Here is a 25811-nt window from a genome sequence, read left to right as displayed (position 1 = left end):
TGATTTGTACTGCATTAGCTCCTGCCATCACGTGCACTGTTACTTGAGGAACAAATCCACAGTCAATAAACTGATACCAGTATCGAGCAGCTTTAAACAAACCCTGCCTAGTGGGTTTTGTGATGAGGTTTTGCCACTCTGCTTCGATTTAGAATTAACAGAAAAATATCACTGCCAAGGCCCTTCAAAAGCAAGATCTATGCGGGTTTGCTTTGTAAAGATAAGGGTGGTACAATAAAGATATGAAAACTTTATTTCCTTTCTCAGAACTTCAGTGAACTGCTGTGGCAAACACATTCTTCTTGCCTTTATCTGACAAAGTGTTTCAGAGTATTATCTGCACAAGTTTGAGCAATTCCTTATCACACTCCCAGCGTGCTCATGTCTTCCCTTACAGTTCCAAATTCTAGACTCTTCAGAAGTGCCCTAAGAGGGAAAGAGATGACTGGACACTTCAGTTCTTTTATGCAATTAAGTATATAAAAACTGGTACTTCCTTTTCTGAACCTAACCCAAGACATCTATTTTCTCAAGTGCATAGAAAAGGGTTTCCTTAAGAGGTAAAAATTTATTTGGTATGTGTCTGTATCACCTGCTCAGTATAGCTCGTGATAGTTAGCATTTGTAAGAGCTATTTTTATAGCACCATGTTATACAAATTAATACAGATGCAATTTTAACCAAATGTTAATCAAAAATAAGAATGCAACTTTTATTCTGAGCAAGCCTCCTACTGAAATTTTTGCTGAACTGCATGTATTCCAGCACTGTATGCTTACAAAACCTTATTAGCTAGCACATTCAGAAGTACTTTTCTTTTGAACGAAATAATTTTCTCTTTTTTAAAGACTTTGTGTAACTAGAGAAATTTAGAAACCCAAAATAACTGTCACCAAGACTGGCACTATCTGCGCCAGAACAGTAACAACTTAAACACAAGTCCTGAATCCAGTTGAATACTTTCATTTAGGTGCTTCGCCAAGTATAGTACTGAAGCATTTCCCTCCTATAAAATGCTGCCTCAAATAGGCATGTTCTTTTTCTCTTGAATTCTAACAGGCTTATTCTATTTTTTAATAACATATATTAATATATTTTAGTTAATATATTTTAGTAATGTTGCTTACCTTGAGATGTCACCCCAGTACCACTCTGCTTCCTGCAGAGAGAAACTGGAATTGTCCTTTATTCCATTAGTATTGACTGGAGTCATTGGTTTGGGGGGCTTTGGAGGAAGAGCTGAAAATGAAGAACAGATTAAAGAAAGGTAAACAGGGGAAAATAATCACTTAACTGTTGATGAAATATGACAGTGAAGAAGTGAGAGAAAAATGTGCATCTTGAACTTGGATTTCAAGCTCTCTCAAAGTAAATGGAATCTGTAATTTTTAAAGAATTTTGAAGTTAACAGCTGCACTGTGATCCCAGATTTCCTAGTACTCAAACCAAACATGGGCTTGAGGGAGGGGAAAGGGAAAGAGTATGAGGAAACATGAGTTTTTGTTAAAAGGAAGACTGGCTCAGGCATGATTACAAGGGCAATCACAGCCTAAACCTCCACACAAGTTACAAAGGTGTATTGTGTTTGAAACCCACAGCCTGGAGAGCCCTGTGCACCACGATGGAAAAACTCCAGTTGCTTAGGTGTCACCAGTTCTTATGCCAACCTGTAAGAGCAAACGGGTGGACTCTTCAGAGGGAAAAACACTGCTAGTGAGAGAAGTGGTAGCTGGGCAGTGGTATATCCATCATAGGCCCAAGGTTCATGTTTCATACTAGATTTGTCATTTAGACTCCTGTTAGGAACAAAAGCTATGACTCTTTGAATACTACAGGACATGAGGTGATAAAGAAAGGGGAGAGGGGACATTAGGTCATTATTAGAGTGCCTGCACCACTTTACATAGCTGAAGTGTTTACCACAGGAAAGGGGATGCTACAAATCCCCAAAAGACAGGCAGAACTGCACATCTGTAGGCCTAGTGCATACCTGCCCATAATTCCCCTATTCCGAATTCAAGGCAAACAGGCTTTTACTTCTGTTCTCAAAACAGGTTACACAATGTAAGGGCATACAACACACTGAACCTCTTTCTATTTGGTCAGTTTTTGCTCAAACAACTTTATCATGGTCTTGAATGTAAGCCCTATATCAGGAGTAATTCAGCAGCCACAGGCATGCTCATGTATTGTAGAGACTCATCTGTCAGCAGAAATGCATTACACTATTTTCTTCGAGAAAGATGTCTTGAGTGCTCTCCCCTGCTTTGCAGAGTCTGAACGCTTCATCAAGAACAGTATCACTGAAACTGAGCATTTTCAGGCATTTCATGAGACAGAGTGTTTTACAGGGACAGGTCACATTTGAATTCAGAGTAAGAAAGCAGCTACACACATTGATTTGCTACTAGCACATTTTTAAGTCAGACCCTGAACATCTGTGCTCCCAGCCCTGTGCCCTAGCCATCAGATTACACAAGCATCAGCCAGCAGGCCTGACACACTGACAACAGCCATCTTTCAGACACACACGATCCCAGCGGACAAGCAGAAATACAAATAAAGGGAGCAGAAAGAAGATTTTGATCTCTAGCTCCAGTGTGGAATGGCTTAACGCTGAGAGGTGTGCTACTTGGCACCATCCATCTGCTCACCTCCGAGCCACACCTCCCACATTAAAGAAGAGAAAACAGTGTTCCAACTGCAGTTCCAAATACCATTTCATGTTGAATATCCAACACAGTAACTTCACTGTTCTCAGACAAACCAGTAGATACTTTAATCGAGCCAATCTAAACTAAATCTGAACCTTGACCCAGACGTTTGCACCCTGGGGTTGCTGACCAAACACCTGATTCAGATAGCAGCATTCATTCTGCGGGACTGAGCATTAAACCATAGCATACAGGTTCTTTTTATGGGTTGAGCTGGGAACTTTCAGGTGTGCACATACCTAGTGAGGCAATAACAGGTCTTGTTATAAAAGGAAGGTGAAAACCTTTGGATTCAGTGAAGTAGCTTCCTGGTTAGGAGGCTTCAATTATTCCTAGCTCAACTACTACAGTTGTTTGTATAGCACCTAGGTATTTGTACAAAGCACCATTGAGAGTAAGACACAGCTCTAACCCTACTTTGCTTTAAGCTCCCAGCCCCATCCTATTTTTGCAGGGTCAGAGGAGTATATATCCAGGCTAAGCCCATACAGTCAATTGTATTTACTATGCCCTATGCTGTTCCATCTCCCCCATTCAAAGTTCCTGAATTAGAAAATGTCTTCAGGTCCTCCCACCTCACATCTGGCTGTGCTACCCTACACACTCTAAGCAAGCGACAGGACAGACGTAGCAGTTCTGAGTCTCATCAGTGTCTGCACATGGCAGTAAATCTGAGTACAGAAAACCTGTAGATGTTCTATCTACTCCAGAATCTTTTGTAGATTGAGTCATCAACAAGCGCACGGAGTTTCATGTAAAAAACATAAAACAGCATGGAGAATTCTTAGAAAACTACACCAGCACCAGCAATTATTTCACTGGGTCTTGCAAGTTAAGGCTTGGGACATATCAAAAACGTCAAGATATTTTACAGTGTAAAAGCCTGTTTTATGCTGGTAATAGGGGCTTTCCAGAAGTGGCTTTCAAGTATTCTCTAGAGTACTTACTTCTCTAGCCCTCCCTGCAGGATTAAGTCTTGCTCCTTTATATACTGTGGAATTATTTAGCAGCTTTGTTAGGGCTCACTCCAAAGCACTGGGCACAGAAAAGCAAACTAACAAAGACCAGAGAGGTAAGGAACAGGAGTTTGCCATATGGACACAGAGCACTAGACATTATACCAAGGGTCCTTACTACAGGTGCAGGTTTTTCCTTCTTTCCCTTAATAGGTAGGTATCACTTCTCACTATTGGGGGTTGTCTGCAGAACTTCATTATGCGTAAGAAAATTGGAAGGAAATTCTTCCAGGGAGAAGAATAAGGCTTGGACCAGTTCCTGTAAAACCTGACTCATGGAAGCCAGTCCTTCTCACAATAGACTTTTGAAAAAAGCTTTTTAATAGCTTGCACATTTTAAAAATACAAAAGTATTTGCAAGGGTGGATCCTGTTTCCAGAGAGCTATGGATCTAATTCTTTACTTTCAATACTTTGAGCTCTTTGAGTCATAATAGATTTTCCCCTGTGTTGGATACAGAACCAGGCCCTTGCTATTCCTTTACCCAGTAGACTAACATGACCATCCATTTCAGCATTTCTTGGCTACCCTCTCAGCCTGATAAGACTGCAGACTGTACAAATAGAGAACTGAGCACAAAGGTAGTTTAAACCCCACAGCCAAGAACCTGTGATGACATGAGGGGAACATTTTCTAATAGCACAGCAAGTCTACTGTAATAGAGCAGCATCCACCCTACTGCTGCTCTTATAACACTGGCCCAGTGGGTTGCTAGAAGAGGCATCCTAAAATAGTTTTTACTAGTACCTAGACAGTACTAACCACCCTGCTAGGAGAAATCCTGTGATGTTTCTATGAGAAGCTACAGACAGCCTTAAAGAGTCTACAGATTTTGATTTAAATTTAAAAAAATCCAGTTTTATATACCTTCCTTGATGCTAAGTAGCTAAAATCCTACAATTAAAGTAAAATAAGGCTGTCTTGAAGTCAACAGAAATGCTTTCAAGAGCAGGCATGTTTCCATGTCACTGGCTCCAATTCTGATCTAGCCACAGGTACAATCTTACTTTATCTCAAGTTCCGATTAGAGTGAACAATCCTGATGGTTTCTTGCCTCCTTTTCCTGGGAGAGAAAGAACATTGATCACAAGTGATTAACAGCACAACGGATCTATCTGTTCTAATAAAGAACTTGCTGTTAGCACCAGATACACAAGCGTTCTTCCCCTGCCATGTCTCTAGGACAGCTTTATGGCACAGATCTTTCCAAAACCCAGAAGGCAACAGCTCAGCTGGATCCTTCCACTCCCGCATGAGTACATTCCCAAGATCAGGTTCAGTTCTCAGTGACCACCTGGCTCGCAGCAATGACAGCAGACTGGCTCTCCCTCCTGCACGAGCGGGCATCTCTGGTTTTTCTTTCTTTAGCAACTCTAGTCCCCTCTTTCTAGCTTCCCCAAGCAGCCTAGCTTGAGCTAAATCCCAATCCCAGATCAGTGTCACTTAGAAGAGGGGAAATAAAAAAGAGCTGGTGATGGAGCGGAGGCGGCTGCAGCCAATGCGGGCCGGGCCCGGGATCGGATGTTGCTGACGTCAGGGCCCGGAAGGCTGCCGTGCTGGCTCCAGCAGGTAGCTTCAGCTGAGCTGCTCTGCAGAGCTGCAGCACAGGTCCTTGGAGAGAAAAGCCTATTGATTAGCCTTTGCCAAGGCAATTTTTCTGATGCTTTCTTGACTGAGTAGAATTGCTTTTTAAAAAGGCTACTCAAGATTTAACTGACATGATTCCCTGAAATCCAAACCACCTCCAACACCAAGACAACCAAGAAAGCTGGCAAGTGTCTGAAGTTCAGCACCATTGTATTTTTTGTTAACGTCTCTTGCAGAAAATAGTAGCCTGTATTAATCCCGAATTTAACTTCGGCAAAGTACACTGTGACTTCCATGAGATATGCACTTTTCCAAGTTTTGAACCAAAAACTTCACAAGTTTACATGATCTAAGAGTCACCGAGCCCTATGTGTGAGGGTTTTCAATGGCACTAATTCAGGAGGAATGAAAAAAGAAGAATGCCTTGGGTCTCCCAGTGCTACATCCCACACAGCATCCAGTCAAGCAGCCCATTTCTTCTCTGGCTGCAGTATTTGCATACAAGATAGACCTGCCAGTTAATTAAACTCTAATTTGCAGTTTTAAGGCAGATGCCACTTAAGTCTAAGAATGGCTCCATAACTTAGTTCTTCCAGTATTTTCCAAGAGCTGCAGGCCAGATACTTAAAAGCATAGTAGGTTTAAATGCAGTATTAACTCTATTACAAATAATCACAACTACCAAGTACTCTGATAAAGTAAATTTTAAGTCACTCGGCACTTCCATGAGCTTGTTTACTAGCCTTATTTCTGATGCTCTCAATCTACTCTCCTTCCACATTGTGACAAGCAGAAAACAGATCAGAGGATTTCCAAGACGGTTACCCAGCTTCAAAAAGGCTGACATACAGTAGATACCCTACAAACTGTAATATAAAGCTCTAGGAAGTGTCATTACTATGGAAACATGCAAGTAATCCACGGTTAGGCCAGCTAACATTTTAATGACATAGTCCTTAAGGACAGAAGGTTTTTTTTCCCTTTGGAGGTATAAATGAAGACTTGGAATGAAAATGTAGGCTAGCTTTTTTAAAAATAAAAAAAAAATCTCCTCAATCTTTAAGTGCTCTCTGTAGTCTTAATCAATTTCTCACACTTTCCTCAATTTCTCTAACACTTTTAAGGCAAAGCCTCAAAATCTTTCCCTCCCTCAATAGCTCTATAGGTGTCCCTGCTGCACAAAATCCCCTCAAGATACCCAAGAAAAAAGCGTATGCTGAACAAAGGTGCTTTTTGCACACCATTTCCATGAAATTGTGTACTATGTGTGCAAGCTAGAGCAGTAAGGCACCATGCTTTTGCAGAGATTTTCCAGCTGACAAAGAGGAGGGTCATGCGCACCTGCTGACAGCAGTTCATTCCCCACCACTGGCAGGTAAGTTATCTTGGCAGCTCCACATCTCAGCTCGTCAGTTCTCTTGCCAAGACTCCTTTCACAAAGTACTGAGCACCAATGCCCTTCGAAGCTGCCCTTCCTCAAAGGGCAGCTAACACGCACTGCAAACTCCTCAAGGGACGGAGAAGGAAGCTACTCGATCACATTATTGCTGGCCACAGAACCTCAGGCATGCTCACATTTTCGCTCTCCTCCCCCAAAACAGGCGAGATGCCAAAGAATAAGATATATTCAAAGAATTGAAGTCTTTCAATATCTCATTACAGAAAACAGCAGACAAGTTGGCAGAAAGCCAGGCAGGCTTCCAATAAAAACACTCCCATTATAGCTTTGCTCGTGTTTCTATGAACTTTTATAAAAAACAACACCTTTAAGAAATATTTCAGTTTTGATTAATTGGCTTTTTTGATAAAGATCTGTTTTGTTTGAAAACTTCCCAGCTATCCAGTCCTCTCCCACACCTCCCAACCACTGTTTCACCTCCTACAGCCTGCCAGACTTCTGCAGCACTCTGATCTTCACAAGCACCCACAGCCACTGCATAGATTAAAAGATTATCTGCTACAGGACACCTGCAGAATGGTGGACAACAACAGTGTGTGAAGGGGCTGGCTCAAATTCAGAATTTTTTGGGGCATCTCACAAGGACCCCTCACTACTTCGCAAGGCTTCTTACTTCACAGCCTGAGACAGAAAAAAATAGAAGATGCTCACTGTCAGATAAATGACACTGGAATCTTTGACTTCTGTATTATAAAGTAACAGCACCTCCGCTTCATTCCAGCCTTTACATGAAGTTGCAAGGTCCCAAAACCTCAATTTCCCAATTATTTTCACTGCTTGATGAAAAACAGTTTTCCTTTCAACGCAGACCATAGTGTAACAGCTGCAAAGCTACAGCAGTGTCAGAGGTTCCATGATCAACAGGCTTGAGATGACTGTCCCAAAGTTAACATGAGGAGGTTAAAAAGAGTAAGTCCCCTTTTACCTACCAAGCATAATTAGCACACTATTAATAAAGTTTTAGAACTTTTGCCATGTTTCATGACTCAAAGATTGTCACTACCCAGCATCACATGCTCAGCTCACTTCAGGAAGTAATAGCTTTACCTCCTAACCAGCAGGCCAAGGCTTTTACCAACTCTTTGGATGAAAGTCCGCGGCAGACATTTTATTGTCCATGAAAATCTGAAATATTCTGTAAGAACAATTGTACTTTATAGTTTCCAATGTCAGGCCTAGAAGACTTTATGATAAAAGTAAATATAAAATGCAAGGAGCAAGTAGATACTCCTTTTTGCTTATTAACTAAAGCAGTTCCTCACCTGTTTTCTACCCCTTCACAGGTAGAGTCTTCAAACGGCTATTAAAAAAATACTCTTTGGTCAATACATGGAAATAGATTTTTGGATAAGAGTAAGGAAAACACAAAATTTAGCATAAGCACAGAGCTACGGTGATCGAGAATAAAGAACTAGCTTTTCAATGTCAAAGACCAAGAATAAAGTCAGGCCCAAGCAGTGGCACACTATGGCTAGGAGACCTACCAAAGCCAAAAGAAAATGCCATTTTAAATAAAAATAGCCCAGGGATGTCTTCCCCAGATATTTCAAAGACTAACCATCCATCCAGGTGCTAGGTACAAACCTCGTAGGAGAACCAATTCACAGAAATAATCAGCACTACTGAGAAGTTTGCTGCACAAGAGTCTACTTAAAAATAGTAATAATACAGCTGTAAATACACGTGACTCTTGCTGCTCTAAGCAGCATTTTATTTCAGCTTACCACTAGCTCACATCTTTCAAAGTAGTATGTAAAATTGTTCCTTACACAGTACCTGTCCTTGTGCTATGTCAGACTATTTTCTAGTTGACCAAAGTAGAAATATTTCAACACCACCTAAATTGCGTACAGAGCCATCTAAATCAAGATCAAAAGGTGCATTTCAAATCAACGCTCCAGAAGAAATCTGAATGTAGAAAAGTATTCAGAGGAAAACTGTTGTACATTGTGTCATGCATCAGCTTTTCTAAGAACCTTGATCTTGAAAGAATTTCCACCAAGGCAGAAGTTCCAACCCATGCAGTCCTACACAGTGCCTGCAGCAGAAACTGAGATTCAGAGTGGGCATGGAGTAGTCTAGCCAGGCTCAGACTGCAGAGCCGTTGCTCATGCTGAGATCTCAAGGTGTAACACAAGAAATGGATTCAATCTTGTCACTCAAGTACACTGTGATCTTCAAAATATTTTAATGAAATCCACTTCACAGCAGCAGTTTGACTTCTTTCACTGTCCCAAAACTTACCAGTGAGACTGTACTGTACCCTTTGAAATGGAAAGGATCTTAAACATTCATCTGATTGATTCAAGCTTCCTTGTATCCTTCAAGAGACTACTTTTGGAGACAGGAGATTAATCAGAGTAAAGATGCCACAAACACCAAAGACTTCTAATTTGACACTTGGGAGCAGTTCCTCAGATGGCCAACAATCCAGATTCCTATAATGTCCCCAAGATGACTATACAGGGCAGTGCAGCATAAGTACTGATAACCTGGGAAGTTCAATTGCAGTGTACAGATTCACGTTGTAACAGACTACAGAACTTACATACACAATATTGCCAGTGAACTTCTTATCCATCTCACCTCTAAAATATTTTTCCTGGGGCAGGTGTTGGAGTATAAGCCCTACTGCCCACACCCAAAGAAAAACACATCTGAACAGTGGGCTGTGTTCTCTCATTACAGCAATTTTTCTCTAGCTCCATTGCAGCAGCTCTAGTTTTGGGGGTTTTTGCTTGGTTGGTTTCTTTAGGGGAGGGATGCAAGGAAGGAAAGAATTCCTCCAAAAGCAAAGATGATTATTTGTAGCATCAGATTTTAGGGACTACAGAGCCTGAAATTTAGGATAAGGCTACAGAAGGTAAAAACCCTGAAAAAAATGGCTCTTGTGGATATTTTTATTTCACTGGGAAGAGGAGGAAAGTAACAGAGAGTAAGTAGTAGCTAATAGAAGGAAGTGGGAGGTTTATGTTTGGAAGAAGAAAACTGACCTGACATACAAGAGTCCCAATGTGACACCAACCTAAACCTCAAATTATTCTTTAGCGGAAGAACAAACAAGAAGGGGATACATATTGATATTTTTTTGATTTGTCCAAACCCACAACTTTTTGTGCTGAGAAACATGACGTTTTTCAAGCCTTTCCTAAATAACCATGCATCAGCTTCAGGGATATCGGATTTTAAAAGAAGTAACATTCCTATGAACTATCATTAAAATAACATTTTTCCAGTTCACAAAAACTGGTAGAGAGTCTGGGCAAATGTTGAAGCAGTCACAGGTTGAAGCAATTGAAGTATTTAATCTCTTTTTTCAAAGAGCACTGGGTGGAAGGTAGCCATCAAGTCTGTGCTGCTGGACTCAAAGCCAAAGAACCTGGATCCTGTTCAGCCACAGGAAAGCTTCAGAGTCCATTGTGCTTCAGCATCAGGATTCACCAGGCAGCTGGTTGTTGTCCAGCAGGGCAGCTGGGGTCCTTTTTGGAGAGGCACCACTTGCACTTTGCTTCTTTTGAACTGTATGAATTCTTATAAAAATTCCTGTATGTAGCCACTTTTCTTCAGAAGAACTAGAAGAATTTAAGGAATATATTCATTGAAACATTGCAAAAATCTTTGTCTGTTGAGTGGAGAACATAGCAAAGATGAAGGGCAATGAAAACAATTTTTTCTTAAGAGGTTAACATCCACTCACATTGTTTGGGGACCCAGCACCAGCTCATATGCTGTCGTTTAGATTATGTGGAGAAGCAAATTCTTGCTTACTTAGCTATTGTGCAGATTTTAACCTGTCAGAAGAAATGACATAAAAAGCAGAAGAAAAAAGAAAATCTGACTCATTTCCATAGGGGCATTTAGTACACGAGCAGTCTGTTCTTTAAGCATTACTCAGCAACCTACTTTCAAAAACAAGTTTCCAAAAATCCAGCTAGAACACCTCTATTGCCTTAATGGGGCCAAAGTTTTACAGCAACCTGTTTCAACACAGTTAACATTCTTTTTTATAATAAAAAAGCCTAAGCTTTAAAATATACAGGGAATACTGATAAAAGTATTCTTTATGCTGCTGTTTCCAGCATTCTCTAGTTCTCTGCCCAAAAAGTGACTCACTAAACAACCAACATGAGGTGTTGCAAGGCACCCAACTGATTTTAGTACTGGGCACAGATGTGTATGACCAGCTATGCCTCACTGTTTTCCCAAGCTGTAGAGCAAAGATAAGCCTGAACAGCTTCATTCTGGAATAAGATACCATGCAGGCAATGGAGAAGACAGAAGTCAACTCTGCTGCTTGAGAAAACAACATTCCCCAAAGGAAACTCCAAGAAGTGTCTTCTCCTTTTAAGCAGGTGAGGTAGAAGGAAGCAACACAGCAGTTAACTCCTGTCAGGTATAGGCAACACACGAGATACAAAATTGTTCAGAACAACAATTGCAGAAATAACATTTGCTGCAGGTTTTGCCTTCAAACACACGGTGAAGAGCTTGGTTTGAACTTTCTCCCATGTTTTAATTTGCATAAACCTACAGCTTTTCAGAACACAGAGCTGAAAAACTTCCTTCAGCAAGCTTTCCCTCCCCAACTATTTCTACATCATCTGAAAGCTTACTGATAAAACAAAAATGTCAGCCTTTTAAAGCAAGCTCTTCCATCTCAAGCAAAACATCATTGCACTTTATATTAATGATGCCATTTTTTGCATTCATGTATTTAATTGAAAGCTGATGAGTGATATTCTTTAACAGTTCGAACCATCAAAATGAAAACCAAATGCAAGGAATGCAGAAGCAAGCCTGAAAACGCTATCAGAAATAAAAAATGGTTACAGCAGTCATTAAATGAAAAGGCTGGTAGAGAAATCTAGGTGCAACAAGAACAGAATACAAGCATTTCATGTGACTGTCCTCATAGGAGATGAGAGTCCGATTCAAACCATTTTCCAGGATATACAGAATACAAGGGACTGAGCCTTACTTATTCCCTGCTCTACCCCAAAAGAGTCTGCACAAACTTCCCTTCTGTAGTAAGGAAAATCTCAAGCCCCAACATCTGCTGTTTTGGAAACCTGACTTTCAGCAAGACTTAAATTTGCAAGGAAGACAGTTGCTGCTACAGTGCTGCTGTCTTGATGACATGCACTAGTAGAACTAGTTTGGTGGTGGTGGTTTGTTTGTTGTTTTTTTTTTTTTTTTTAAGATGTGCAAGAGCAGAACTTTTTTTTGCTAAGCTTCTGGAGTCAACTCAGATAAGCTGAAGGACAATACTGACAATGTTATTAAAATTTGCATCTGTTCTCCCACTGGAAAACTAGTCAGGCATGGACATGCAGTGTTCACCTACATCTGGCTACTGCATACCACAAACCCCATTTGAGAAGCCACATTCAGTTTCCACTGTAACATTGATAATGATACAGCACAAATGGTATCTGAATAAACACTGCCCTTGAGATCAGAACCCTGTGTTTTCCAAATTACAATTATAGTATCACTCCCCTAAAACAAGGGTTGTCAAATTATATACGAGAAGAAAATAGAAACTATAATGAATAAAGACACTTTTTCCCTTGAATACTTGTCTCACTCATACAATGGCAGTGCTGCTTTTGCAAAGTAGACTAAACTAAGCAGCCTATAGATTATTGCTGCCCCCACTCCCCTTAATTATTAAAAGATTTTGTAGCAACAGCATCGTTGCAGCCAGTCTCAGCACATGAGGCAAGGAAGAGTAATATGCTTGAAAAAGATGGTTCGGTCAAGTTATAAACGCAGGCAATTGTATTTGGGTCTAACAGCCTTCAAAAAGGTAGCTTTCATATAGCTTTAGGACAAACAGTCTTCTATCTGCTCATAAATAGACAAAGCCCATTCTTCATTAGTAAGCCTACTTTGAACTTGTGGTTTTCTTCATAACCCACACAAATGAAACTAACCTCTAATTTGTAGTTGAGCCAAATATCTTTGCTGACATCTGTATCTGAAATCCCAGTGGAACACTCTTAGTGATTTTCATCCAACTGTGACAAAATGTATTCAGTGATTACACATTTTATCATCAACACAACTGATAATATATCCCAGATCTACAGAGGGAAAGACATTCCTTAGTCCTACTAATTAGAAGTGAGGTAATACATAGGTAGTTATGCTTTAGGTACTCTGGTAACTTTTGCAGCCAATTCAACATCCTCCATTCAAAAATTTAACTTCTGGCAGTAACAACTTTTTGCAGACCTGAACAGATGTTGTTAAAACCTAAATTCAATACAGTAACCTTTTTCCTTGTCTTCTCAGACAGCAAGACCCACAGCAAGAACAAACATGCAAGTGAACCCCTGACAGCTAGTTTCCTAATGCCAGAACCAGCATATGATGCTACTATGGCTGTAATACTCTAAATTAATCCTGATTGGAAAGTTTAGAAGCTACTATGTTAGCTATATGCAACTGATGGTTCCAGTTTTGTCTTTAGATGCCGAAAGTTACTTAGTTGCACTTAGCATTATTTGCCACATATAGATCCTACCTTATGCCAGTGCTACATTTTATTATGAATTTATACATGCACACAGAAGGAAAAAGCATTAGGTAAGAGGAGTCACCCTGCTGGGTGCCACCACTGTTGCTCCTGTTATTAGTTGTACTGCTTTAAGGCATGTTTTGCAAGGCTGGCAGAACTGAATCCCTAGTTCCACTGCTCTATTTAGGAAAACTGTCCCACTCCTATGTTTAGGATGGATTAAAAGCTAGCAATCCCTTGTCGCCTGACCCTGCCTCTGCTGGAGTTGGGGAAAACTCATGTGCGACAGAGGCATCAGCTTTATTATTATTTTTGAACTTTTGAGCAAGACTTCTACCAGAGAGGCTTCAGGACCTGCTCTGAGCATCCATTTACCCCTGCAACCCCGGACAGAAAACACGAGCACACTGATAAGCTGGCGCAGGTGCACTGAGGCTTGACAGAAGCTACGGCTGCGCTGCAGGCTGCCTGCCATCACAGGATTTTACTTCTGTATTATTATTGGGCAAGACTAAGGTGGGTATTAAGACAGCCTGCCAAGACAAATTAAAGGTCTACTGGCCCTTAACAAGAAACAGTATCCCCACCCTTCACTTAGAGGTTACAGGTGACACCACACATTACGTTCACCTTGCTTTTGTCTTCTGCCTGAAGTTTAGACGCAATAAAATGTAATCACGAGCAGTCATGCATGATTTGCGACACTTGGCTCCCAGTATCAGTTGATGCCCAGTCCTGCAGCACAAAGACCAACCAGGGATCTCTTCATGCAAGTTCTGTGAACAAAAGACCGCGCTGCCTCCTTTGGCAGTGGGGACACTCGCTGCATATTGTTAGTTTGTGCGCTGCTGAGAAAACATATTGCCACCATTCAGCTGCTCAGGAACTCCAGCCACCGTGTGGGGGAATGCTATACTGAAAACCTTCACAAATTTTTGTTGGAAGCAGGCCAAATGGAGTTGTGGTTGTTACCGGGTGCAAATGCAGTGACTTTATCCCAAGGCATGCTGAGTGTTTAAGTCTTCCAAATAAATACCTCCACACTCCCCTTAGGGATGACCTATCATCCCAGACCAGAAAATGCTTTCCCACCCCACCTCTGGATGAGGAAAAAGCAGACCACCTCCACCACATTCTGTCTCCCTCCCTCCCCCTGCAATTTAAGAGTTATAGTTCTATGAAATCTGGACATACACATGGGGATCATCATCCCATGCATCATTGCCAGCTCTGGCTTTTCTAGTTTAAAAATATGAAAGATAAAGTTACTGAACGCTTCAGGGATCAGCATGTAACATTAAGTCCTCTTACTAACTGGTGTTTGGACCGTGCAGAGCCTTGATCCCTGACAATAGGGCTTCAATGATGGAAATATTGGCATTATTAATGACAGAAGCACTGCTTCTTAATGTAAACTTTGTGAGGCTGTATGGTTGAATTCCTGCAGAAATACTGGAAAGTTGTTTTCTGACCAGTTCAGTTAGGCCAGCCCCTTTTAGCAGCCTCCTCGCACGAAGCCGTTCAAGGGGCTTTTATTTTTTTTAATAAAAAACCCCACACCAATTGTTTTAAGTCACCTACAATGGAACTCAGGTTTTTGTTCACTTGACACAAGCGAATACAAATGCTAACCTCATGAATAGTTAAAATTAAATGCATTTACAAGAAAGATATCCTTTGAAATTCACAAAGGGATTTGACTGAACTTTAAGATTTCAGGAGTAATATCTAAAAATAGGTAGTGTCAGCTATGCAAGAATTTAACGAGTTGTGGCCAGTATTGTGTGTCGGAGAGATCCATCCAATTTTTAAAGTGTCAGAGTTACCAGAGGAAGTGAGTACAAGTCCCTGAGATCCAAAAATCTCAGGATGATCACCTCCTCCTCTTAAGTACCACATACCTACAGGGAGAAAAAAAGAGCTCACTGTGCTGAAACAAAGAGACTAAACCACACTTGGAGATACAAGCCATGATTCAAGCACAGATTGAAAAGCCCATTTTGCAAGTCTAACAGTACATGCCACATAGACGATATCACTTGGAAGTACTTATTTGCTATCAATTTCTCTGCAGGCTAAGATTTTTGGTGCGTATTTCACTGTACTTTCTGGCTGTACAGATCAGAGACCTGAGAACATAAAGGCCCTTCAATTACCTTACTGCTCTCAGCCTGTTAGACTCTTACAGGTATAGATACGGTTTCACCAGTACCCATTTATGCTTACTTTAATTCATTACCAAAGAAAGACTCAATATCTTCTCCTTGTAAGCCTTCCCTCACTCTTCAGACACAAAAGAAACTTTCTGTCCCATCTAAAAACTTCAGACAAGCAAAGGACAACACATTTCTCCACATTCAGCACTGGCAATCCATGGGAAAAAAAAAAAGTTGCATCAAACCCTTTTGAACAAGGTTATTAGCTGTTATCAAAGTAACAGTGCCTCCAGGGATGGATTCCAGCATGTTCCCAAGTATTATCCCCCCCAGCACCACAATCCAGCAACAACACACACCTCATCTGTCAATGCTGGAAGAGAGCTGGCGAGAAAAGGGTCTCGGAGACTGTAAAAGCGATTAAACTGGAACTGAATGGAGGTAGGTAAATCACTACCATCAAAGTGCTCCAGGCACATAAAGGCACACAGGTGAAGAGGCTAATAAAAACGCTCTTCTAGAAGTGAATACGGCCGAAATATACAGTTTTCAATAAAGGCTTAAAAAAAAGGAGACTCGGGAGAGGGGCTGTGAGCAGCTCTCCTCCTCCTGCCTCCTTCCACCTCCCAAAAGGCACCATAAATTGCAGTTATCCTCCCACCCCCCCAAAACCAGTATTAAAATACTTTTGCCCAAGAGACAGTGGGTTCAAGTCCCTGAAAAGTTTATGCAGGCACCCAAGTTTAACTAAAGATATATTTTTTTCCCTCCCCCTCTGCAGATTTCCCCTCCTTTTCCAAACGGGAAAAGTCTGCAAGGAGGAGTGAGGACAGGCAGGGGAAAGAAGGCAGGAATGAAAGGCGGCCCTGGCCCGCTGTGAGGGGTGTACAGGCAGGCACGCAGGCTCCGGCTCCCTACCTGGAGGGTCCATTTCAATGTAAAATATCAGCTCAGTGGAATAGGGCATCATCACTTCCCTCCAGTCCGTGTCATCGCGGTCCATATCCCACACCGTGTTGTACATCGCGACAGTCAAGTCCCGGCAGGTTATTAAATAAGAGATTGGCTTTCTCGGCTTTTAATGGAAGGGGGGGGAAGGGAAAGGAAAAAAAAAAAAAAAGCCGAGAAGAATCCACCCCGTTCTAAAATAACACTTCCAGAAAAAAAAAAATTTCTTAGAAAATCGCAAAATTAAACTTAATTAAAAAACCCCACCACACAAGCCACCTCAGCAGCTGCCCTGCAGGAACTAAGATAGCTAGTTATGTATATAATCTATACATAGAGAGTGCTTCTTTTTGTTTAAAAAGACACCTTTCCACAGAAAAGCCACTTTCCTGAATTCTCTCTAAAAATCGCCATTTTCGGGGTATTTTTAAAACACCGGGCTGAAAGCAAAACAAAACCCCCCACACAAAAGGGGAGGGAGGGTGGGAAGAAGCGGATAAAAAGGGGAGATTTCGGTCTCTGGATGAATTCTTTCCGCCGGCGGTGGAGAAAGGAGGGGGCGGCGGGCAACAATAACGGCGGGCGCGGAGCCCGAGCGGGGCGGGCAGCGCTGGGGGCGGCTCGGCCCGCGGTCCCCGCCGGCTCGGCTCAGCTCAGCTCAGCGCTGGGCGGGCAGCCCGCGGCGGCGGCTTCGTCGTCGTCGCCCGCCGTGCCCAGCTGGCAGCCCCGGGCGGCTCCGGCAGGTCGCAGCCCCCGGCTCTCTGCGGCGCTGCCGGCCCCGCTAGGTTTCATTTTAAGAGGCTCTGAGGGGCCCAACCGTCGCCAACCGCCTCTTGCCGAAGACGAGGCCACGCCCCCCCGGCGCCGCGCGGGAGGGGCCCGGGGGCGGGGCTTCGCGCCGGCTTTTTAACCCCTTCGGGGAGGAAGGCCGCGGGGGGGGGAGGGGGGGCGCTTCCACGAGGCAGAAGAGGGGGTGGGCAAAAAAAGCAGAAGGGGGAAACGTCCCTCTTCGCGCCGGAGAGACGTGCCCAGAAAGAAGGCTTGGCACAAAAGAAAAATCTGTTTCTCCACTTTCCTAACTGTTACCCGGCTCTCTTTGGCCGCTGCGGCCGACTCTCTCGCCGTCTTTTCCTAGCGCCCCCCCCCCCTTCTGAGGAGAGCAGGGGAGGTGGTAGGTCCCTCGGCTGGCCTGTCGCCAAGGCGCTGCTGCCGCGGAGCACGCGCGGGGGGCGGGGGAAGTCGAGCCCAGTTGCCAGAGCTGCCGTCTTTGTCTGAGGGAGCAGCGAGCGCCGGGATTGGCAGAGGGCTGCGGGCAGCCCACCCAATCAGCTGGCGGCGAAGCCGGCCGGCTCGATGGCGATTGGCTGGGAGCCCCAGTTACTAAGCGGGACAAAGAAAGGCGAGCGCTGAGGCGGAGAGGGGGGACGGGGCTGAGGGGGCGCGCGGGCACCCCCGGCCCCGCTCCCCGGCCGGGGCAGCCCCCGGCCTGGGCCGTGCGACCCCCGCTACAGCCGGCCCCGGCGCTGCTGGTGGGGGACCGCCCCCTGCCCACACCGACGGGGGCTGCGTCCCCCCCGGGCCGGTGCCCCGCAGCGCCCGGCCTACCTGCTACTCTCCAGCCAGGGCCGGCCCCCGCTTTGCGGATGGGGTCTGTGGGAGAAGGCCGCGGCCCAGGCCCTGGAGGCCCTTTGCTGGCGGAGCCGCTGTCCCCATCCCCGGCTGGGGCCTGGGCTGGCCGACCCCACCGCACCACCCTCCAGCTGCCTGCCCTGCTGCCAGAAACATGGGCTTTCCTCCCCTGCTTTACTTCGGCAGGGCCCTGGCAGCTCTGTATTGCAGATGATAACCTGAGCGTTTCAGAGGGCATCATAACTGTCCACTAATGAGAGTGTGACCCCCGGCAAAACCCAATGCTCTTTCTAGCGATACAACCACAGGAAAAAAGCAGAGGAAAACGCACCAGACCGGATGGCTGCCTCTCACAAGCTTTGGGATAAATCTGAGCTGCAAACACACCCGAAACTGAACCTCAGCTTGCCTGCCAGCCAGATCCCAATGGCCAGACCCTGAGCCCGCAGCCCACAAGCACCGGCGGGAGGCAGAAATGCAGCCAGCTCCGCAGCCAGCCTCAGTCTTCACGTGGCGAAGCATCCTTGAAGGAAGGCAAAATGACAGCTGTTGAGAAATTAAGGAAAAGCCCTTTCCGGAGACTTCCAACCAGTGTCACAGGCACAAGGACAGGCGAGCACCTTGATCTGCTGCAGAGATTGTTAGGGAACGTTAGAAAACCCAACACTGAATTTGTCTGCTTTATTTGCACTTTAAAGCATGGAAGAGTAAGTTATGAATAATTTCTCCTGCTCTAGCACCAGGTAGAAAGCTCCTGAAAGCACTCCTGGCTTAGGTGAACCTAAGCAACATTGAATAACTGAAAAGCTACACCCAACATTAAGAGTATGTGGGAAGAGCTGGGTGCAGAGGATCTGAAGTTTGCTGCTGTATCACAACTTTCATGGCAAGCAATGGAGAGCAGTGCTGCTCCAGTAATAGAGCAAATTGAGGGATGGACAGCTGCAGAGGAGCACAGGGCTTTGATTCACATAACTCACTGTAGATAAATTAATTTTATATCCCCATCCACAAACTCCGATTAATCCACGGTAACTAGATACGATTCCTTTTTCTAATTTTTAAATTAAATTTCTTGGTCTGATACAATATATCAGCTCGAGCCTGCTCAAAGTGAAATGCCCCTCCTGAAGCACACCCCGCTCCCAGTGAAAATTAAATTGGTGTTGTGGGTACAAACCATCTGCTGCCCACCAATGGTGTACAGGGCAGGGCTGCAGAGAAGCCCCACAAGGGTTGGGTGGTGGGTGCAGGTGGACACGCGGATGCCGCTTCGCAGATTCCACGGTGCTGAGAAATGGGGCTGCCATCACTACCGCAGCCCCCAAACTCGGATTAGCAGCTCTGGTGGGGGGAGCAAGGAGGGAGGGAGGCTTGGGTTGAAATTCATTTTCCCCCTTCCTGCACCTCATTATAAGTTCCACCCACATAAGACCTAATTACTTGGCTTTTATGCTGGCAAAGTGGATTTCATCCTTGCTGTTTCCCATGGTGGTTGGTTGCCTTCATTTTCATGGCAGCACTGATGGTTACAGCTTATTGATGTTTTCACTTTAGTGATTTAAAGCAGAATACATTTTGTTATTAGCACTGGTTTCTCTCATTGCTGCTTTAATCAAAGATGCAATTTAAGGCAAAGGATTGTGTGTAATGGTAAACAGTAGGATAATGCCTTGAGAGAACAGAATATTAATGTGTTTTTATTTCTCAAAACTGCGCTTATAATATATCCAGGATTACTTGATTCCCAACACACATGCATGGGGCACTCCCTTTCCTACCACATCGCCTGCCTTGCAACAGGGGCGAGCGGTTGTGTGCATGTGCGTGCTGGAGGGAGAGAGGGAGACACATGTGCTGCCTTACACACTGCAAAATCCCCTCTGTCTGTGCATCTCTCCTCCATGGGCACAAAGTCTGAGCACCCAGCATCATGGCAGTGCCCTCGGAGAACAGAAAACCAGGAGCATGCTGAATGCTCAGAGATGCTCACGGTCTGGCTGAGCACTAGATCACCCCGAGTCAGGAAAAGCTATATTCAAACACTGAAATAAAATAACGGCAATAATGACAATGCTTGCGTAGGGGACACAGTGCTCAAAAAAGGGTCCTGGTGCCCCATGCTAAGGCTGAAAGGCAAGAAGCGAGCACAGCATCTGCTGCCTCCCCAACATCCCCGTGTCGACGGCCACGCATTCGCTCGCTTTCATTTCCTTGGATCTGACAATTTGCATTTCAAGGCAAGATTAAATATTGAAGTTTTGAGCGCTTCCATGTGCTTCAGGAGGAGCCGAACGGACCCGCGCTGGAACAGGCTGAACACAGAAAAGCCATTTGTGCCAAACTGCTTGGTTTCCTCTTTGCCGAGCCATGATAATGTGATATCCGACAGCTGAATGTAGGCCACAACAGGCTTTTATAGTTGGAGGGGTGGAGGAGGGAGGGGGGCTGAATCCACAGTGCTGCCAGCCAAACGCACTAAAATGATGAGAGATTTTTGGGGCAGGCTGGAGACTCCTGGCCACTCCCAAGATCCAAATATTAGCTTCACACTTAGCACAAGCTCAGGGCCTGTTGCAGGGGAGTTTGTAGAAGGTAGAGCTGTGTTCGCATCAGGAAGGATGACTCCCTGGCCGGCAGTAAATACTACATGAAATTACTAGCCTTGTGCTGCACAGACACGGGGATTTGTGGAGTATCTGCCGTCATTGGTGGCCAGCTTCCCACAGGGGCAGCCGCATCTTGCAAGTAACAGCACGAGAACAACCAGTCGCGGCAGTTTGGTTTAGTTAACGGATTATTCCTGCCTATTTCTCACCTCCTGGTGATGAGGAGATGAGGGAAGGCAGGAGGGTTGGTCTTTGGCTCAGACGCTGCCTTTGGGGTCTTAGCATGGCTCAGTGCACTGCAAGCTAAACCTGGGGCTTACTGCCAGGAGAAGAGGTGGTGGGGGAAGGCAGAGGTTCATCCTGTCTTCCTGAACCAGCGCGGTGCTGGCAGCATGGGGATGGTGCAAGCACCATCTTCCTCTTGAACTGTACAATCTGAGCCCTGAAAATATCCCAGAGACTGCAAAGCATTTGCCACCAAGTTAAGAGTATTAACCCCTGCGGGGATAAAGTAGCAGCAGTTTCCCTCCCTGCATCCTCCTGCACCTTCATGTGAAAAGTAATGGGTGTTTTTAACAAGGACTGTGCTTCCTCCTCTCTGCTTTAGAGTCATTTCATGTCCGAATAGACTGCAAAACAGTTGCCTCGCTCCACCCGAGATGCGGCCGCATTTCTGTGGTGAGGAAAAACTCTGGCAAGTGTGCTGAAGTCGGGTGCTTTGGTTTGAAAATTATACATTGCATTAAAAACCTGTATTAAAGAATAATATGCGGTCTGCAAAAACATTCAAATGAAACACTTCAATGTTAGGAAGTGTCTTATTTACAGCCGTTGGAGCAGCTTGTGCCCTCTTCCCTCCCATATCCACACGACAAGGAAAGAGGGGCTCACGTACATAAAGGTTGTAGCACAATGCATGCACACAGAGTTGAGCTTGAGAGGAATCATACATTAGGCATTTCCTAACTTAAAAGCACTTGGCTTTGCATTGTAAACAACATTCTTTTAGCATAGGAAATAACATTTAAAAAAAAAAAAGAATAAGATCTTTTAAATAAATGTCTACAATGTAGGTTATTGCAGCTGGACCTAACATATTCCTCAGCAAGGTTTGGACTGGCCTTTCCTCACTGCTCCAGAGGTTTCTGCCCCAAAAGTCGCCAGGAGTAACGGTCGGGGCTGGAAGTGGAAAGCCGCTCTCCTGTGAGAGGAGAGGAGGGGTGTGTGGCTTTTGCAGCCGGGCAGCGTATGCCAACCCCATGCTCTGCCCACTGGTGTCCAGGGTGGACACGTCTGTGCCGAAGGGTGCCTGGGGATGGGTGTGCGAGGAGGTGGGCATGGGGGGGTGAGGGAAAGGACACGCTGCGCTGAGCTGTGCTGAATTGCTGCTTTGGCAGACAGCACCGGGCCAGCTCTTTAGAAAGTTCACGTTCAGTTATTGTTTTGACAGGCTGCCAAAGTTTTCCTGAGGAATGCAGGCAGCAGAAGGGAAATGGCGATTTTCAAACTTTTTTTATAACTCAGCCAAACCAGAATGGAATTTCATGGGAAAAGCGAAAGGTACATCTCTAGCCTCGGGGCTTCGTCACTGCCAAATTTTAGAGGCTGGCTGCGAACAGTGGAGGTGTCGGAGCATCTCCAAAGCAGCGCACACTTGCACACACTCATATGTGCTCACACACACTTACAGTCACAGACACACTGGAAGTATCTAAGCATCTTCTCTGATGGAGAGTGCTCCCGCCCTACATCCAATGCCCCCAGAAGACTGACATTAACCCATAGCACTTAAAAAAAAAAAAAAAAAAGTATCCATGGTGTAAAAGCAGAAGACAAAGCCAGTTTGCAGTTGATGAAAGGTTTGCAACTTGGCCTTGAGAGGACGCTTAGGTCCTCTCCCCACCTCGATCCCACCCTGCAGCCAGCTGTGCACGGTTCTTCAGCGACCCCACAGCCGTGGGGGGGACCCCTTCTCCCCACACACTCTTCACTATGTCTGTTCCAGAGTCGCAGGGTATTTTTGCAGGTCTTTCTAACCCCAGGAAGGGCAGGAGATTGCAAGCTCCCCTCTTCCTCCTCCACTGAGGCGGCAGAGCAGCCGGTGAGCTGAGCTCCAGCACTGTGGCACCCCGGGGTCTGCAGGGCTGTGGAACTGGGCTGTGGAGCTGCCAGTTACCTTATATTTTCCAGTACACTAATTTCTCTTGTCATCTTGCCAGTGACAAACAGAGAGAGTTAAACAGAGCAATCCATTAAAGAAGCAGCCTGACAGACCGATTGTTAAGGGTTTCAGCGATCCCCATTTACACTGGCTTGAAAAAAATTTTGCCCCGAGCAGCTCCAATTACAGAATTATCAGACCACACTCCGGTCCCTTTGTGCACTTCACATCTCTGTCATCGTTCCAGGCCTCTCTCTATTTAGTCACTTGGAAATGGTGAGCAAAATGGAAGGAGACTTGTAACAAGTTCAGAGAAATTAGAGGGGGAAAAAGAGAGAGAAAAAAGCCACCCCCCAATTCTAATGTCCTAAACCAGGACATTTTTGAAATGTAACACTGTATAGGAATTTAAAATATTTTTCACTTCCTCTATTCATTGCTTTAATGCACTGGAACTACTTGCTCAGATTTTTTTTTCCCCAAGGAATGTACAATAACCACTCTGTAAATTCTTCAGGTCTGATTTTAAGAGGAACTGTAGAACTTTATTCATGGAGGAAAGAAATAATCCCAATACCTTCCTGCAATAACTCTTTCTTTTTAATAAACATGGCAGCGTATGTTTTGATCACAGCCAGTGATGCAAGCGGCAGGAAGAGGAAATCAATGGCACGTCTAGGAAAAGCAAGGTCTCGTCCCTGCTCTGCTGCCATCCCACTTGAATTGCCAGCACCAGTTTGAAGGTGGCACCACTCCCATTAGGAGGAATTCTGGAACAGCCCAGATGAGTGGTCACTTCTGCAAATGCAAAGCCTGAGCTCTGTAGATTTGTTATTATTATGAAAAAAAACCAAAACCAAAACCCAATACAATAGTTTTCCTGCCCTAGGATGCAAAGCTGAAGGGTTCCCTAATCCTTCACCCATGGCTGAGCCAGGCACTGTCACCCATGATGCAGCAGCAATGTGATATGGACGTTATGCCCCCAACCAAACATGACCTCACCTATTTATCTTCCAGTAAACTCTCCCGTTCCTGGCTTCCTAAATGATTTTACAATCCCATAGCTGGTGTTACCCTAGTACTAGTACTCTCGTATATCCACAACATGTTACCCCACAGTAAGAAAACACCCCTCTTTTCTTGCAGCAGAGATTGTGTAGTTTCACATGGAGGGTAAGTGAGCAAAGCCATCCCTATATACTGCTGGGGGGAGGTTGAGATAAAGCTTCAGTGCTAATGCACGAGTGAATGCCCTAAACAGAAGGAAGTTTCTCATGGCTGGGTCCCCAGTCCTGCCATGGGACTACCTTGTCCCCATCCCTTTCCCTGGGATGCGGCGGAGCTAACCCATCACTCTTCGGGTCCAGGGAACCTCACTGCAACACATCCGTACTCAGAGCTCTGCCCAGCTGCAGTAATGGAGACTCCCACCCAGGGCTTTGGGTGGAGATTGAAAGTGGGAGAAAAAAACCCGAAACAACCCAGGGAGCTCTCAGGGGTATTGAAAAGTCATCTCATTTCTCATTAATTGCTTAGGCCAAGAATTCAAATGTCGGCAGCTTGTTGGCTGGGGTTGTTTTCCTTGCAGTTATCCACATGCAGTTCATGCCTTGGAAAATGACCCATTTACCATCATGCATTGTTGCTTAGCTACACGCGCTTTCCCTCTAAGTTTTCCCAAATGGAAACATGGCTCTATTTGCTTTGGAGATCATTTTCCCTGGCTTTCTTTGCTTTACAGTAAATAAGTGCAAGAAGAACAGCCTCTGAACGCTAAGCGGGGAAATAAAACAAACAGCGCTGTGTAGGGTAATCATTTAAAAACCAGCGCATGAACGTGATGCCTTCCTCATCCAGCCAAGGTGATGGGCAGGGAGGGCTTGAGCAAAGGCAACTTGCAGATCAGCTTCTTTAAGACCCGTTTTTGTCTGTCTTTTGCTTGCTGAAGATTTCCAAACCTGAAGGGGGAATTCGGTTGAATAACGCTGGGTTCCTAAGAGAAGAATATTAATTTCCTGGAGGACAGGTGGCACTTTAGGGCACCGAGAACTCACTCTGTGTCTCTGCTGCCATGCTTGCCTTGTGGTGTCCTAGGCATCCTCTAGAAACAGGCAGGAAAACACCTCCCTCATCCCTGCAAACCACCGTGCCGCTTTGCACCACCAGACAGGACTTTATCTCCATCAAACCCCAAAATTTCACAGATTCACTAAGTCCTGGCTGCAGTGGCATAGCTGTCAGTGGGCACGTGCTGGCAGATCACCCACTGCAGCATGAAGTTCAGCTTCCCAGCGCAGCAGGTATATCCTTCGGCCATTTGCTGCAAGCCTGAGCCCATCAGTGCCTGCGCAGCACAGGTGTCCTCTAAACGTGCAACAAATCCAGAACACTGGAAGGCATAAGATTTACTGCCTGTGCATGGAGGGACTGTGCAGCATGTGTGCGGCTGGTCCCCTGCCTCCTGGGAGCATTGGTCTTGCTAAGCACGTGCCTTGGGGCTGAGCTGTGCTGGCACGGTGCTTGCATCCAGGATTTCCAGCTGTCTGGCAGTTCTTCTGTTCCTCAAGGATCAGACAAAACTTGCAACATCTTTAGATTTTACCAAGGACAAAGCTTTTGGGTAAAAAGGCGGCCGGGTGTCTCTCACAACACATAGGTTGGTAGAGACCAAAGTGCAGAAACTTTTGTTTCTCGGTGCCATGAACACACACTGGATGTGAGCTCTTTGCAGAGCGTAGGCAAAGCTGGCAGCTGCCGGAGCACTGGGTGCCTGCAGCTTCCAGGAGGAATGGGACGCCCCAAAGGGTGAGTTCTTGCCCTGCCTTCTGCTAACAAAGCATAAAATGCATATTGTCTCTGAAAAGAAAAAAGGGAGAGACAAAGTAAATAGTGCGATACTGTTTACTGAGCCAACATACTGGTGTAAGGTTTAATACAACAGTTTCCAGGCCAAGAACCTGCCAGAAAGTGAAGAGGGGTATTGTACCTATGCAAATCCTGGTCAGT

At 44.9% G+C, this 25811-nt stretch overlaps 1 protein-coding gene across 2 annotated transcripts in view; it reads right to left on the bottom strand.

The window, feature by feature from the left end:
- The window catches only part of PIK3R3 (phosphoinositide-3-kinase regulatory subunit 3), an 83512-nt gene that overhangs the window by 16997 nt on the left and 40704 nt on the right, over nt 1-25811 (bottom strand). Inside the window, exons 1-2 of one of the 2 annotated variants that reach the window (XM_009915838.2) lie at nt 16374-17238; nt 1128-1239 (exon numbers count right to left, since the gene is read on the bottom strand). In XM_009915838.2, coding sequence (XP_009914140.1) covers nt 1128-1239; nt 16374-16479 — 218 coding nt within the window. In that variant the 5' untranslated portion in view covers nt 16480-17238. Of the gene's footprint in view, nt 1-1127; nt 1240-16373; nt 17239-25811 lie in introns of those variants that run through there. The other variant, XM_069788837.1, reaches the window with a different exon arrangement.

The sequence above is a fragment of the Haliaeetus albicilla genome, chromosome 8 (assembly GCF_947461875.1).
Source record: "Haliaeetus albicilla chromosome 8, bHalAlb1.1, whole genome shotgun sequence".
NCBI classification, from domain to species: Eukaryota; Metazoa; Chordata; class Aves; order Accipitriformes; family Accipitridae; genus Haliaeetus; species Haliaeetus albicilla.
Note: the sequence above shows the minus strand (reverse complement) of the source record. Positions and strands in the feature narration are given on the sequence as shown.